Source organism: Leishmania infantum, chromosome 34, assembly GCF_000002875.2.
Source record: "Leishmania infantum JPCM5 genome chromosome 34".
NCBI lineage: Eukaryota > Euglenozoa > Kinetoplastea > Trypanosomatida > Trypanosomatidae > Leishmania > Leishmania infantum.
In genome coordinates, this window is record NC_009418.2 from 1,503,391 (window position 1) to 1,520,313 (window position 16,923).

General features: G+C 59.2%; 2 protein-coding genes across 2 annotated transcripts; both read left to right on the plus strand.

The window, feature by feature from the left end:
- Window positions 1-1,884: 1,884 nt before the first annotated feature.
- TOR3 (phosphatidylinositol 3-kinase-like protei) lies at window positions 1,885-9,771 on the plus strand (the record flags this gene model as incomplete). The annotated part of the gene is made up of 1 exon (XM_001468695.1): window positions 1,885-9,771. One exon carries the CDS (start codon window positions 1,885-1,887, stop codon window positions 9,769-9,771), a length of 7,887 nt encoding a protein of 2,628 aa, XP_001468732.1.
- A 4,394-nt stretch (window positions 9,772-14,165) lies between these two features.
- LINJ_34_3760 (conserved hypothetical protein) lies at window positions 14,166-14,978 on the plus strand (the record flags this gene model as incomplete). The annotated part of the gene is made up of 1 exon (XM_001468696.1): window positions 14,166-14,978. One exon carries the CDS (start codon window positions 14,166-14,168, stop codon window positions 14,976-14,978), a length of 813 nt encoding a protein of 270 aa, XP_001468733.1.
- Window positions 14,979-16,923: the final 1,945 nt, after the last annotated feature.

Consider the following 16,923-nt stretch of genomic DNA (forward strand, 5'->3'; position numbering starts at 1 on the left):
GCCGACCTACCGACGCAACCACCGCACCCCCACACGCGTGCAAGAACGGCTGCGGCGCGGATCTATCACACGCGCTGAATCTTCTTGGGCGAGCGAGGAAAAGCACCATTCAAAGCAGGGGGCGGGCGGACGAACTGAGACGACGACTTCAAAGCAAGGGGGCCGCGACGTCTTTTGTCTATCGCGCCTCCTCATTGCCGACTCAGTGTATCTGCGACGTTGCCCTGCTCCACTGTGTATTACTCTCCCCAAGAAGTGAAAACAGCGATTTTTGTTTCGCCTGCAGCACGCTGGTCGGCTCACTCATCACTTCCACCGCGCGCATACCCGCACACACGCCACCCACACTAGCCCGTATTTATTTCTCCCGCTTTCGTATCTGGGCATACATACGCACAGAGTTCACGCCCGGGGCAACGCGGACGTCTGGGAGGCGCGTACCATCAAAACGGCAAAGCAAAGGAGCAATATCCTTTTCTCGTCTTCCTGCTTGACCTCCTGCCCCGTGCTCCGAGAACGGAGTCTACACCCCGGTACGCACCGCCTTTGCATCGTAAGCGGCGTGGTTGCTAAACTGATACAGGAAAACATACGCACACACACACACACACAAAGAAAAGCGTCTCTGTGTGCGCAGGCCCGCGTGCGGGCCAACTAGGATATCCGTGCCACCTGCATTCTTCGGCTTCTATCCACCCCATCTGCACGCGACGTTCGCTGATTGAAGCAGGGAAAAAGAAAGAGACAACGTGAGACACAGAGTCGAAGAGACGCGCTCGGTGCTGTTCGCTGGCGCTGCTGCGGCGCCTTCGCCCATTTTTTCTGTGGTTGACTTTATTGGTGTAGGCCCACTCTATGCGCAACTCTCACGCATCAACGTGATTTTATTTTGTCTGTTCGCGCAAGTGCTCTGAACGGCATCTGGTCGCGTGCCGTTCTTCTGCTTTTTTTTGGTTGTCTTTGCGTGTTTCTGGCCTCTCCCCCTCCTGCGCCCGGGAACACTAGAGGACGGAGAGGAGTCATCTCGTGTCTGGAGTCTGAAGTTTGCTGTGTTTGTGCGTGCGTGTGTGTCTCGTTCTCTGTTCCTTTCTTTTCTCTCTTCCGACTATACGCCAGCGTCTTTTGATCTGCAGTCGCCGAGCAGGCGCTTTCCCTCCCCGCGAGTTTTGTATCTTCTCCTGTTCTTGTTGTTCGTGTCTTATTTGCGGCGCCGCGCTGCCTGTCCGCTCTCGTGCCTCCTCATCTTTGGCTACGGATCTCTGTTGCCCTCGCTCTCGTCGCCTTGCTTGCTGTCTGACTTCGTTGTCTCGCGTGTGTTGTGACGCACCTTCCCGGCTTCTGCGCTTTCCAGCTTTCTCTCTTCTTCTCTCCCATCTATTGACACCGACGCTCTCATCGCGAACGGCCCACTGTGTCTGCACCCGCCCCTCTCCTCCGTTGCCGTCTCACTTCCCTTTTGCCGTTTTACGGGTTCCCTGCCTTTCCTTGCCGCGTCTTCTCGGCTCTGTCGCGGCAGCGTCGGCCTGTCGAAGGCAGCCCGTGAAAGAGTCGTTACCGAGCCTTGACCGAGTGCCAGGTGCACGCGCGAGGACCCTCACGCCCTCACTCTCGCCGTCTTGTTTTTCGTTGTTGTTGTTGTTTCAGCCTGCGGTCGAACGAGCAACGTTGTGGCGGCTTGTGACAGTGTGGTGGTTGCGCCCGTTTCCGCCGCATTCGCGCGCAACTCCCGCTTATAGGCTCTAAATTTAACGAGGTGACGCTTGTAACTCTCTCCCTCTTACCGAGCGGTTGCGGGGTAGGCACGCCGCGCGGTGTAGTCCACCTCTCCCACGCACATGCACCAGCGGTTCGCCGGCGTCCACGCACGCACTGTAGCGACGCACAATGGCAGAGACGCTGGCCCCCAACGACGTGGGTGGCATCTCCGTCACAAAGCTCTTCAGCAGCGATAGCACCGCCGCGTTGGGTCAGCAGCTCAGCTCCATCTTCTCGAATCTCAATAGCACGCCGAATGACCGACAGCAGCGCGCTGAGGAGTGCCTCAGCGCCTTGACAGACACCCTTTTCCTTCACGAAAACGAGCTTGGCGCGAACGAATCGCTACACGAGCGCATCATTGCTCTCATCGACGGCACCTTCTGCACCTCTGTTGACAAAGGATGTAGCTCTTTCCGCGTCGTCTTTGACGTGAAGTGGAAGGATCAGCACGAGAAGAGAAATCGCTGCTTCGTTCTACTGCTGAGTCGCGCATTCAAGTGCACCACGCCGGAGGACTGCCTGAAAGTAATTCAGTGCCTCGGCGAGGTACTCGAGGACAACATTCGCACGACGACAGACCTTTTAGCAGATAACGTGGAGCCGCTCCTGAGAGACCTCTTCGCGGCTGACGTGCACCGCCGCACCGTCGCGTGTGAGGTGCTTGCCAAGATCGTTTCGACGACAACCTTCATCATTAAGCGAAACCCGACACTGCTGGAGCTTCTTACATCATCGTGTGCGCCGCTGGTGACACTAAAGGATGCGATGGAAACTCGCAACCTGTGGCACCGCACGGCGCTCATCCGCCTTACCTCCGCTCTCGTGGAGAACTGCTACGAGGTGACACCGGCAGTGGCGAAGGACGTGGCCGACCTCGTCTTTCGCTACATGCGCGCTGCGGAGGATGAGTCGCAGCTGGTCGGCGTTCTCTCCGCTCTCATTCACGTTGCCGTGACGCCAGCGTTTGTTTCGGCTCCGTGGGATTTGCCACAGCTGGTGCGCTTTCTCTGCGAGACGGACTGGTCTGTCTACGCCGTCGCCACTCGCGTCGCCGCCGTCGCTGCCATAAACAAAGTGGCCTTTTTTTTTTGCCAAGAGGAGAAGGCCTGCTACGAGGCGCTGCGGACGCGTTCGCTGGAGTTCATCTCGTTGGACGACGCTGTGGAGGTGGTGACGGAGGGGCTCGAGCTTATAAAGGAAATGGAGGTGCTGGAGAGGGAGCTTCACTTGGGGACCGCCGTGGTGAACGCGCTCTGTGCGTGCATCCAGCGGCTGCCCCACGTGCCGATCATCTATGAGTTGCTGGAGCTCATTCGGGAACGCTACGGCGATCTCGAGGTGAAGCCGATCTATTCCCTCTTAGAAGGCTACCTAGACACCAAGCAGGAACTGCTGAACTTTGGCAAAGTGAACGCGCTGCTGCGCTTCGCTGGGCCGCGAATTCGCTTGGACGACCCAAGGCTCGCACAGCTTCGCATCAACGTAGGCGCCAACCAACCGATTCCCGTGATACTGCATTCACTGCCGCTGCTGACAACGCTACAGCGGACGGAGCAGCTGCACGAGGTGCTGGAGATTCTCTCGCACGACGACCGAGGTGTGCGGCGCGTCGCTGTCTCCACAGCGCTGGAGCTGTGCGAGATCATGATGGAGCGCAACAAGTTTCGAAACGCCACGCCAAAGGGCGGCGTGCAACGCATGCAGTGGCTCGATGAAGAAGTCAGCAACGCGGTGGAGCGTGTGCTCGACGTCGCCGTGGCGGACCGCGACCCGGAGATTCGGCTTTGGGCGCTGCAGCACCTGACCGTGCCCTTCTTCCCGTACCTGTGTCTTTGCGACAACCTGGATGCCATCTTCATGGCACGCAACGACAACGACAAGGCAACACGGGACCAGGCGCTGACGCTGCTGTGCCAACTGCTCCCATATCACCCGACGGTTGTACAGCCGCAGCTGCAGCGTGCGCAGGAGTACATGCTGCACGACGTCGCCACCATGGACGCGTCCGTGTCCTTTGCGGTGTGCAAGGCCGGCCTGCTGAAGATGTGTGTGGACCACGAAGCCCTCCTCATTGAGAAAAGCACTGTCGAGGCGATTGTGCTGCGGCGTCTGGAGGCGCAGCCCTTCATCTCTCGATCGCTCTCCATTGCTTTGCTGCAGCTCATTCGCTCGATCCTGGAGCGCACAGCCTCGCAACACCACTCCGACTTCCACTCGTTTTTACGGCCGCTCCTCCTCATCGTCAACGGCGGCGACTCGTGCACACGCCGCCGCGAGGCGTTGGAGACTCTGACGGCGTTCATTAGTCACATCACCAAGACGGACATTTCAGGGCTGAGTGAGGTGTACCGAGCGGTCGCCCGCATCATCCGTCGCGAGACGGAAGAGGAGGAGTCTGTGACGATCGCTGCCATGAAGGTGCTCAGCTCCATCGGGGCTGTGACCCCGGTGAAGATGCGCCACGTCTTCCGCATGGTGGAGTCGGACGAGATGGAAGAGGAGGAGGAGGTGGTGACGCCGGCACTGGCTCACTGCAAGCCGCGGCTGCGCATTTCCACGGATATGCCGGAGCGCTACCCCTCCACCGTGCTGTACTACCTCGTTCGCTCGCTGCAGCTTGCGTTGGATCCGAAGCAGCAGGTGGACACGCTGGTAGCGGTGCGGACGATGCTGCATGATGTGGAAGGCAAGGTCAAGCTCAACCTACTCACCCAGCTACTTCCGCAGCTGCAGACGTGGCTGCGCGACCCGGAGCGTGCGTTTCTGTACGAGACGGTGCTGGGCCTGATGAATGACCTCGCCATTCTGCTTTGTCAGTTTAAGGAGTCTGTAGCACCATCCGTCGGCCACGAGCTGCTCCGGTCTGTGCAAGCCTTCTGCCTTCTTCCGCAGGCGAGCCAGAAGCCTTTCAGCGCGTACGTTGTGCAACTGCTCGACAGCCTGGCAAAAGGCATCCCGGCGCAGGAGATGCGGGACAACCGGTGGGCCATCGAGTTTATTCACCAGCGACTCTCGCAGAACAAGAACGACCTTGACCTGGTGCACCGCGTTGTCAAGTCCCTCGAGTCCTTCATTGCAGTAATGCACGAGAAGGAGCTCCAGATGATCCTGCCCCACGTGCTGCAGTGCATCGAGCCGGCGAAAGCATCTCCTGGCGGCAAGCTCTCCAAATCGAAAGACATCAACGACGCCTGCTTCGACTTCTTGAACTTTGTCATGGCGAAGCAGCTGACGCTTGTGAAGCACTGCTGTGCGCAGATTGTGCACACCATCATGTGGTACATTGAGCTGGCCGACAGCAATGAGGAGATGGATGTCGGCCTCAACACGCTCGCGACGCTGGTGGACACGGTGAAGATGCCGGCGAAGCGATTTATCATGCCCATCGAGCGCGTGGCGGTGCGCAACGGCTTCCCGCCGCAGTACTTCGTGAACCTTGTGCAGAGCGCTGCCGGTGGTGCAAAGATCCGCATGACGACGTCGAACGGCACAGGCCTCAACCCGGACCGCCCCATTACGCTGGTGTCACACCTGCCGCGTCTGTCACAGGCCGAGTTTGAGCACGAGATGCGTAGCACGCCGCGCTCGGAGAACGTTCTCATCGACGTGCTAGACGTCCGCCACCACCAAGGCCAGACCATGATCGACTTCCGCTTTCACCCTGGCACGGACACGGCGGCGTGCTGCAACCTTTTCAGCCGCAAGGCCACCGACAACAAGTCCGCCATGCGCCGAAATTTGGGCATTCTGCGCGTGGAGCAGACGGAGGAGAGCCCACGGCCGGTCGGGGCGGATGTCATCAAGGCACTGGCGAACTTGCCGGTGGCGAAGACGAAGAAGCGAGAGCAGTCCTGGGTGTTGTGGCTGCACAACGCTACGGTGACGCTTCTGCGCAATTCTCCGTACGCCGTGTTGCGGGACACCTGCGCCGTCGCGGACCGCAACACGGAGCTGGCCAAGGATCTTTTTCCCTTCGCCGTGGCTGCCGTGTGCGGGCACCTCGAGACGCCGCTGCGGGCGCAGCTCATGGACATCTTTGACCGCGCGCTTGCTGCGGCACCTGCCGACGTGAAGCAGGGGCTTTTCTGCTTCGCCGAGTTCATGGAGAGCGAGCGCGATGATGACCGCGTGAAGCTTGTAAAGGTGATGCGAGAGAGTGTGTTCAGCGTGGATCGCGAGTCGACCAGTCAGAAATTCGGCATCAACTACGACCAGGACCCGGAACGAGGTGTTATTGTGACGAAGCTGGCTCCAAACGGCCTCGGCGCCCGCGCCGGTGTTCCGATCGGGGCGCAGCTGCTCGCTATCAACGATATCCCGGTGCGTGCGGTCAGCGATATTCGGGGCCTCATTGAGGGACTGACGCACATTGAGCTTTTACTGTCGTACGAGGTGGAAGAGAAGACGAAATCGAAGCCGAAGCCGCTCATGAACTTGGAGGTTCTGGCGTCGGTCGCCTTCAGTGGGGAGATGCACATCAAGGCCATCTACTTTAACGAGGTGCTCTTCGAGAGTCTCTCCAGCAAAATCTGCAAAATTACGGACCGCAAGGACAGCCAGATGCGCCGCGTCATGACGATTGCCGAGGATCTAATTCAGTATTACCGGCACTTGAACATGACTATGACAGCCAACGGGCTGTTGAAGACACTCACGCGCAAATTTTCCGATGAAATCTTTGCACCGGAGCAGTTCGGCTTCGAGGAGATCGCGTCGTTGGAGCAGCTGAACTGGTGGAGCGAGGCGCTGCGGCGATACGAGGCGCGCATGGCCAGCTTCGGCGCCCGTTACCTCGAGGTGGCGTCGCTTGTGGGCGTGCTGCGGTGTGAGCAGGCGCTGGGGCACTCGAGCCGCGTGCAGGAGCTCGCCGAGCAGTACTGGGAACAGCTGCCGGTCGACGCGCAGCGAGAGGTGGCACCGTTCCGAGCCAAGGCAGCCTTCTGCCTTGGGGCCTGGGACACCTTTGATGCGCTGGCGTTAGACAAGCGCATGCAGAGCTGCTTCGGCGTCGTCGAGCGCTGCGCCGCACTGTTTCGGGCTGAGTGCCACGACGAGCTCTTGCGGTACACAGACAAGGTGCGCGAGTCGATGCTCGAGTCCTTCGCCGACTCGCTGAACGAGAACTACAACCGCGCGTACGAGGGCATGACGCGTCTGCAGCACTTGCGCCATTTCGAAGAACTCGTCTCATTCACCACGGCTTGCGAGGAGCGGCAGGCACTGCTGAAGCGCGTGTGGCATCGCCGGCTCGTGCAGATGTCCTCCCGGCCGGACGACCTCATGACGGTGCTCTCCATCAACTCCCTTGTGCTCGAGCCGGAGGACGACCTGCACTCGTACGTGTATGTAATCCGATGCCTGTGCAAGTCGCAGTGGTTCTCCCACGCGGAGCACCTCCTGCAACGGCTGCTGCGTGAGAACGCCTCTCTCGAGGTCCTATGCGAGTGCGACCCGGAGCTGATCCACACCTACATCAAGTACGTGTACCTCGCCAAGGACAAGCACGGAGCGTACGTGGAGCTGAAGAACATCCTGTCCGCCGTCGAGGTCGACCCCGAAGACCCGCGAGCCGAGATGTGGGGACAGTGCTGGCTGCTGCTGGGCGAGTGGACCATGTATCTCTTCCCCGATTGCGGCGAGGAGGCCATCAAGGAGCTCATGTGCGCCACGGAGTTGGGCCCCAACAGCGCCGCCGCCTTCCATTCGCTCGGCATTCTGCACTGCGATCTCGCCCGAGACCCGAGCACACAGGGCGAGGTGCAGAACAATCACCTGATCTGCTGCATCAACTCCCTTTTCAAATCCATTCAGCTCTGCAACGACGTACCGGGCAGCCTCGTGATGCAGGATGTACTACGCATTCTCTCCGTCTGGTTCGCCAACAGCAGCATACGAGAGATCAATGAGGCAGTGCATCACGGCGTGCAGGTGGTGGCGGACCACGTGTGGCTGAACGTGGTGCCACAGCTCATTGCCCGCATCGGCATAGAGGCCCGCTACGCCCGAGCCATCCTGACCGACCTGCTCATTCGCGTAGGGTCACAGTACTCCCACGCCCTCATCTACCCTCTCACGGTGGCCGAGAAGTCGCCAGACGCGGTGCGGCGGCACATGGCAGAGCGCGTAATCATGGGCATGCGCAACATCCCAGAGAACGACCGCATTGTCAAGGAGGCGTCCTTAGTGAGCAACGAAATGGTGCGCATCGCCATTTTGTGGACAGAGAAGTGGCACGCGGCGATTCAGCAGGCGGCCTACAAGCCAAACAACACAGCCGCTATCTTCTCCATGTTGCAGCCTCTGTACGCGGAGCTCGACCGCGCCTCCACCCCAAACGAGCTCAGCTTCAGGTGCAACTTCGGGCAAACGCTGCGCCGCGCCAAGGTGGCCCTGGAGGAGGCAAAGACGGAGGAGGCGTGGGGGTTCTTGCGGCAGGTGTACGCGCAGCTGCGCCGCGGCGTACTAGAGCGTCGGCTGTACATGAGCGACGTCTCGCCGACGCTGGATGGCATTCAAGACAGTATTGTGGCAGTGCCCGGCACCTTTGAGCATGACAAACCCCTCATCACAATTCTCAAGTTCCACAGCCGGGTATACGTGATGCCGTCCAAGCAGAAGCCGCGCCGCATCGGCCTCGACGCGTCCGATGGCAAAAAGTACCGCTTCTTACTCAAGGGCCACGAGGATATGCGGCAGGATGAGCGCGTCATGCAGTTCATTCGGCTCATCGATACCATCTTCCAGTCCGATAACGCGGCGAGTGCGATTGGACTGAGCATCCCGCAGTACGCTGTGATTCCGCTCACCGACAACGTCGGCGTCGTCGGGTGGGTGGAGAACACAGAGACGATCTACAAGATGCTGGAGACGTACAGGCAGGCACACGAGGTTTCCATCTACGAGGAGGTCAACCTCATCATGAAGAAAGGTGGGCTGGACACAATCGAGGACTACCACCGGCTGCCAAAGCAGCAGCGAAAGGCGCTGCTGAACTACGCGATGGAGAACACGCCAAAGAACGAGCTGCGCCACATCTTCTGGGATCACAACGACACGTGTGAGCAGTGGCTGAGCTACCGCCAGACTTACGGCCAGACGCTGGCGGCCATGTCTATGGTCGGCTACGTGCTCGGCCTCGGTGACCGCCATCTCAACAACCTGATGCTGCAAGGCAACGGGACGGTGGTCCACATCGACTTTGGCGACTGCTTCGAGGTGGCCATGCATCGCGCCCTCTACGCCGAGGCTGTTCCGTTCCGCCTGACACGTCTGCTTGTGTGCGCTCTCGGCATCACCGGCGTAGATGGTCTTTACCGCATGACATGCGAGCTGGCCATGAAAAACCTTCACCGCCACAGCGAGAACCTGCTGTCCATTCTCGAGGCCTTCATCTACGACCCTATCATCAACTGGCGACTCAACACGGTCAACGATGTCACGGAGAAGTCCGGGTCCAAGTCGGCGCAGCAGGAGAGCAGCAACGGCGGCACCGCTGCTCTCGCAGGCGAGACGGCTGCGGCGGCCTGCTTGGGGGTCGACGACGCAGCACAAGCGGAGGCCAAACCTGTTGCGATGCAGCTGTCCAAGTCCGTTTCGAAGCTGGTGCCGCACTCTGCCTTGCCAGGGGAGAGCCAGATGTTCGAGAATGGTGAGGAGACGCGCAACCAGCAAGGAGACTTGGCTCTAGCACGGGTGCAGGCGAAGCTCACCGGCCAAGATTTTGGCGTGGTGAACAGTTCCTTCTCTATGATGCGCTCCTCGCGCCGTCTCGAGGCTGGCGGCTCCCAGCCGCAGGGGTCATCGTGGGGCTCGAACAGTCTCGCCGGCTTCACCGACTCGCCGAAGGACTCGTTCGCAGCGCCGCTCCTCACCACCTACCTCTCCCTCCGTGTGTTGAACGGGGGTGCGGAGAGCCTCGACGTGCCGCACCAGGTCGACCGCCTCATTCAAGAGGCGACGAGCCTCGACAACTTGTCCGACGCGTTTCTCACCGGCTGGGCACCCTTCTGGTAGAGGATCGGCAGCGCACATGCTTTTTGGAGAGGTTCTTCAAGCCCAGCACACACAACAATCGTGGATCAGCCGCGGCATCCCCTTGACATGCAGCGAAGGTGAACACGTAGAGGCTCGCTGTACTCATGACTGCAGCTTACGGGCTGCAGCTTCGGCGTCCCTCAGGGTGGTGGGCGCCTTCATTTTGCTGCACCCGTCCCCCTGCGGCCTTCGTGATGCTGTGCAGCTGTGGCTCCTCAATTCATCGCAGTCCTCACTTATTTCTTGCTGTCGTTTTCAGCCTTCTTCGTTTGCCGTTTCCCTACCGCTTTATGCTGCGACGGCAGCCGTTTCACGGGCGAGGGCATCGCCCACCTCGGGAGCGCGTACGAGGCGCATGAAGTCTCTCCTGTTTCCCTCTTGCCTCCTGTCTCTTTCTCTCTCGCACCCGTTCGCTTGGTCTGTGTGCGAACCTTTCCCGTTGTACTCTAGTAGTAAATCGACGCCTGAGAAACGAGAAAGGAGATCACTGCCGCCTCGAATGCCGGCGCATATTTACAACGTCTTGGCTGTGCGTCGCAGCGCTGCGGCGCATCGTGGTTGCCCTTCCCGAGATGAGGATGCTTCGTCTCGAGTCAAGCAGCTCTTCACGTCCCTGACATGCGAACCGCACGCATGCTAGTAGGAGAGTCGTCTTCTGGGGAGCTCACTTTTAGGGTAGTGCATACTCGGATCGGATAGGGACGGAGACTGTGCAGACGCAGCGCCGCAACATTTCCCCGAGCCTGTCCTACCCACCCACTGCCCATTAGCGAGCTTTCTTTGTCTACGCCATGGTGCGCCCTACACGCGCACCCTCGTATGTCGGGGCCCTTCACTGGCGGCCTTGATGCGCTGTCTTGTTCTTCGTCCCTTGACGCGCCGCACCCGGCACTTGCTTTGCGCAACGCATCCCTGCGTCTCTGCGTCCAACACGTTTAGCTTCCTCCTTCCCTCGCCCTCTCTTCGCCCCTATCGTCGCGGCTCATCGGTGCCGCTCGTGCTCTGTTCTCTTTTCAACAGGCGCGAAAAAGTTTCCGTGTGCGCACGAACGAAAAAAAAAAACCAAAGACTTACACGCTCACGAGACCAGTACCACAGTGCGGTACCCCAGCCCCTCCTGCCCCGCACCGATAGCGCGCCCATGGGCAGCAGCTGATCTCTCCGAGAAGACAACCGCCCAAGCGGTGTCACGGTCGCCCCTCTTTTTTGTCTTGCGTGCGCGTCCCCCGCTCTCTACCGCCCCACCGCACCTTCCCTGTCGCGGGCGGCGTCCCCTGCGTCTTCATCAAGCAGTTTTTCCCCTCCTCGGTGGCCCCTCTGCAGCCGCGCCTCTTCCTACATTCCTTTAAAAAAAAGCCCCCCCCCTCTCTCTCCCTTCCCGCGAACACGGCGGTGCCGTCGGAGCACAAATACGTTTGCTGCCAGATGCCAGGGCCTCCCGGTGCACAGCAAGCGCAAGGCCACCTGCTCGGCGTGCCTGGCGACTGGAGCCAGCGCTTCCGGGGCGACTTTGGCTGCGCGTAAGGCTCTGTCGTGGGTCGGGTGCGCGAACGGGCTGAACAAGGTGGCCGACTCGTGCGCTGAAAACTGTCCGGCGCTCCGCAACGTTGGCGGACCAGCGAAAAAGATGGAGAGAATGCTCCTCACTGTGCACAGCACACCGGGAGATGATGCCTGCGAGCCTTTTTTGTTGCGCGCGCGTTCCGAGTTGGCGTGACTTGCGCGTTTCGTTCAAACCTTTCGAACGCACCGCCAGCGATCGACGGCGTCGTCGATGTGATGCTACTAAATCGGAAGCCGCACCACATCTTGCTGGCCATGGATGCCACGATGGCGCCTACGGAGGTGCTGGGCGCTCTCAAGGCTATCGTGGAGGATATGAAAGATGCTAAGACGACGGTGCTGCATGTGGGCTGTCCTGTGTGATCGTTTTGAATGAAGTTAGGCGACGCAGGCCCTCGTTGAGGACGCCTGTATCCCCTGGGCGTGCTTTGTGAGCAGTTCCGCCAAGGTGTTCAGAAGTACGGCGATAGGGGGACCACTCATGCCCGTTTGCCAGGCGGTGGAGGAGGCAGAAGTTGGCGTGAGTTTTGCGCAGCGTTCCCTGGCTGCGGCTCCGGGGGTCGTCTTGTGCAAAAATGGGCAGTCGAGATCGTGCCGACACTCAGCCCTTCGTGCGCACCGTGGGGGAGGGGGGAGCAGGAGGAGTAGGAGGGTGGGTGGGGGACGGAGTTCTCTCCGCGTTGCATGAGATGTGCGGTGGCGGCGGTGCGTGCAATCGCGAAGAGACGCTGCGCTCACTCGACGGCAAAGACGTTGGGAAAACCCGCCGGCGTTTCCTGCAGGGGAGGGCGACACATTCTCGCAGAGGCACTTCTGGGATAAGGTGCAGATCGGCTTGACGGAGAACGGCATCTTTGCGATCGACCAGGGGTGTGCGCAGCCGCGCCAGAACCGGGTTGGTATTGCCCAAGGGCGGTCTTGTGTGCGTGCATGTGGGGCTCGGCCGGCTAAGTGCTACCCGCTGCGTTCGAGGGGCACGTGTCGGAGCCGCGGCGCCGAGTTGTTCTCATATGAGGCGGATGACGCCGTTGCGATGACGGTGCAGGGGCTCTTCTCCTTCCTGCAGCCGTGGGCCGCATCCACACGTCCTCTTGGTGGGCAGCAATGGCGACGTGGCGAAACGTGTAGTTCTCGCAGGTGGTAGGAGAGCTGCATGGACATCGCGTCATGCAACTGGTGCGCAGTGATGAAAGGTATGCGGAGCGGCAACGAGGCTGCGATTCCGGTGATGCCAGTCCCCTCGTGTGACAGCGCCGGCTCTGCGCGAGCGTCACGTATTAGCGAAGAAACTGGTGTTTGTGGTGACAAGGGCTTCCCGGGAGCTGCCGTGGAGCACATGAGTGAGCTGGTACACTCCGAAAGCTCTGGTGCACAGTTGCGTCGTGCCAGTCCGCCTGCATGTTTTTTTCTTGTATTGAGAAAATTGCGGTTGGCTGCGACGACGCTTCTGTGTGTGCTGGCGGTCGCGTAGCCGTACAAGGGGCCTGTCTATGCCCGTGTGCGTGCGTCTGATAAAAAGCAAGATGGCGGTGGGGACGGCGTGGCACGAGTACCGGCAGAATTCGCACGCCCCGTATTTGGCGATGTGCGAAGCAAAGTGGTGTTGTCTCTTGTGCTCGTGGTCACGTTGTTCTTCTCCATCCACTTTTTCCCTTGACGGACGGAGGGGGAGGGGAGGGAAGTCCAGTGGCCTCGTCTCTTCCTTCACTGCCGTTTGTTTGCCACTGGGCTACGAGACCGTCTTTTTCATGTTTTTTTTTTTTTAACTGCGCTACGGTCTCTGTGTGCATTTGTGGAAGGAGGAAGGAGGGGCTTTAGAGCCACCGACACCGTCTCGATCCTTCTGTACTCGGGCCATGCTGATGCGGCTGTCCTCTCTCCGCTGACCCTGGTAATTCGTTTTGTTCCTCTTTCGCTTTTCTGATGGAACGGCCCACGCTGGTGTCCCGACTTCCCCGTTACCTTTTCTCGCGCAGCGTAGTGATATGGACAAAGAGAGTGGCGAGAGACACACCGCGATGAAACCCGTGCGCAGCTATACGGGGATATTGGAACGAAAAGAAAAAAAGCGAAGCGGAGGGGTCCGCCGAGCCCCGATAAGGAAGGCACGCCTCTTGTGGCATCACTGGCGGCGCATCGGCACTCGAAGTGTCGTCAAGGGACCACTCGGTTGGAGCACTGCCAGTGCAAGTCTCCGCGGTCAGGCTCACAGAGTCTTGCCTATGCGGACGGCTGGTGCGGAGGGGAGGTGTTGTAGATGCACCCCCGTCACCTGCCGACCCCTCCGACTCCACCACGGAGTCGCTGATCGCTGCTGTTGGCGGATGCCGGCTCGATAGTCATTCACGAATCGAGCGATCGTGGTGGTTTTCGCTGTTCTTTTCATTTTTCACTTCCCCTCTCCACTCGCTCGACACACTCCGGCCTTCACCTCTTGTCACCCCTCCTTCTCCTCGTGCACTAGATGTTACCTATTACGTTCATAGACGTGTGTGGACAACGGACCGCGCCTTCTCCCAGTCACTACGTGACCACCCTCACCGCCACAGCAGCGACCTCAGCATTGATTACGATAGAGACGTGCAGCTACGACTTGCTGCACACCTGAGCTACAGCCAGACATATACGCCATCCAGCACTATCCTCGCGGGGTACCCCCCCTCCCCCTCCCCCCGGTTCACCTCTGCTCCTCGGCCGCTGCCCCTTCTGCGCCGCTGCCCCTTGCCCCCCCCCTCTCCTCCTCTACCGAGTCCTCGCACCATCTTCCTTTTTGTTTTATGTGTGTCTTCGCGCTCGGCTCTCTTCTTTTGATGTCTGCGGCTCAGGTTCGACGTAGCGACGGTGCGTGGGAAGTGCCCTCGCCTGACACTTCACGTGACTCCCAGCCGCTTCGACTTGCATACGGTGCGGGTGGCGTCGCCACGAGATGCACTTCGACACATGCAAAGAACGAAATTCAGCCCCACCTAGACGCAATTCACCGAGAGTTGGTGGAACTGAAGCATCGTCGTGAGCGGCTGGAAGCGCAGCGAAAGGAGCTGCTCGAGGGAAGGCGCGAGCACGCGGAAGGTCAGCGGACAGGATGCGTTTCGGGCAGCGTGTCGACGCATGCGGGGGTAGCGAGGTCGCACTCAACTTCGGGTCTTACCTTCGCGCACCCATGCAGCGAGATGGATTCGCTCACCGCCTGCTCCGGATTGCACGCAGCGCATGAACGCCATTCTAAAAGTGTCTATCAAGACTCATTTGTGCTTGCCAACATGAAGCCCATTCCATCCGAAAAGGAGCGGCGACGTCTTTTGAAGGCAACACCACACCTTGCCGTCAAGAACGCACTGCGCACGGCGGCCCAGCACGACAGCACGCTGCTCATGGGATCTTTTTTGCTTGAAGACAACCCGCACACGTGCACCTTTGCGCGAGAACGTCGCTTCCGTCCGCTGCTTGGCCAAAAAGGAAAGTACTTCCTCAGTGCGGACGTTGCCGTGGACCAGTGTATGAACCGCAGCCACGCAAACGCGACGAAATCGCTGAGTGCATTGGGTAGCGCTAGCCAAACGCCCGGCCCAGGTGCCTACACGCCACGATACAGCAAGCTTTCGCGTCCACCACGCTCTTCCTAGCTGCATCACAGGGGCATCCGCTTCGCCAGAAGCCAGCGGGTACGTGCTTCCACTCCCAATCTCGCGTCCACGCGGGCACCTACACATCGAGCAGTGGTGGGCAGATGGGGTGGCGGTGCCACTCTCACTTCTCATTTCCGCTTCTCGGAGGCGGTAAATGTGAATTGGGTGGGCGCGTCGACGTCGCAGCATGAGGCTGCGTGCCTTTCTCCGGCCCGCGTACGTCTCATCATCTTTTTTGTTCTCAACCGAGAGCAGCCACTGCGCGGTCCTCTCTGTGGACCCAGAGAGGATACCCCCGCCAGAAAACTGACGCCCTCCCTCCCTCCCCCCATGCACAGACGCAAACAGCAGTTGTTTTGATTTTATAATGCGCGTCGTGTGCTGCGCACCTTGCCTCGATCCGCTGTCCATGGACACCGTTTCTTCATGACTTTCTGTTTTGTTTATCATAGATATTTGCCGCTCAGCGAGTATTATAATTTGGGTTGTGAGCTGTCGTCTCCTGCAGATTGATGGGCGGTTTCCGGCTTAGGTTGCTCACGTTCTCCTGTTCTCCACCATCTCGGCATCTGTCCTCTACTCGTCATCGTATTTGTTTGCTATTTTTTTATTTGCGTGTCTGGTGTCCCCCTCTTTCTTTGCTGGTTTGTTGATGTCGGCATGCGCTTGCATGCAACGAAGGCCGTCGCGCGGCGGTCACTCATTGATATCTCTTACGTGGCTAGGAGGTGTGCGTGCCCGGAGGTGTGTTTGTGTGTGTGCTTGTGGGTGGGCGCGTGTTTTGATTCACATGGGCGCCTGTGCGCGCGTGCTGCACCTGTCGCACCGTGCTCTCTGTCTCGTGTGTGTTACTGTGTCATGCCGTTTCTGTTGTTTTTTTTTTTCGGTTTTCCTGTTCTGCGTGAGGCGCTGAAGAGGCGCCTTCATAGCGATGATCAATAACTGCACTTCTCCGGGTTGGGTTGACCGCTTAGATACCCGAGCAGCAGCCCAGCTGACTTGCCGCTAACCCTTAACTTTCTGTCTCCAGCTCCGTTGCTTATTATGCGCTGTCGACACAGCGTACGGATCACGTGCCTGTCTGTCGACAAAGAAGAGGAGGCCAACGATGCCCAGGACATGCGATGAAAAGAGAGCTGCAGTAGGCATCCCCCACCTCCGTGGTAAGAGTCTGCTTACAACGACCGGGTGGCGCAAGTATTGTGAGGGCACTCGCGATAGCGACGACTCCCTCGCATCCTCTTCGCTTCTCAGCTGGTCGGTAGGCCGAACCCATCCATGCGGATGGGCAAACCTTGTGCTGGATGCCTCCCTCATCCACCTCCTCTGTGCAACAGTCCCCATGCACGCACGCTCGCTCATTCGATCTGCCGCTTGCCGTGTCCACTCCTCACCCTATCCTGCTGTGATGGCGCCAACTCATCAAAGACGCAACGGCGAGGGTCGAAGTTCACCTCGGCCGGCGCCGTTTTCTCCTTCACGGATTTCATCACCCACTCATGCGAGCCTCACTTCACCAGCCTTCATTCATGTTTACAGACCCTCTTGTCATTCTTTTCATTACCGTGCACTCGAGCCACGAACGAAGAGCACCGCTCTCCCTCTTTCGCCGCCCTTTCTTCCCTTCCCTGCTCTCTCTCTCTATCTAGCCCCTTCACCGTTCTCGTTGACCACGACGCTGAAACACTGTTTTATCTCAAAAACCGGCTATACCGTCGTTGCTGTTGCTCTCTTCTCTTTTCGTTGTTGTTTGTGCCTGCAAGCGGATAGACTGAAACCTGTGCGTTTGGGTGCCGTTGGCAGCGACGCCGATTACTTTTTGAACAAATACATCGTTCAGTGCACGGTGCGATCTCCTCTAGCTCCCCATCGCTGCCTATCTCTGGTTCCCACGTTTTCGTTTTTTTTTTACTGCGTTTGCTTGGGTGCTTGTTACGATTAT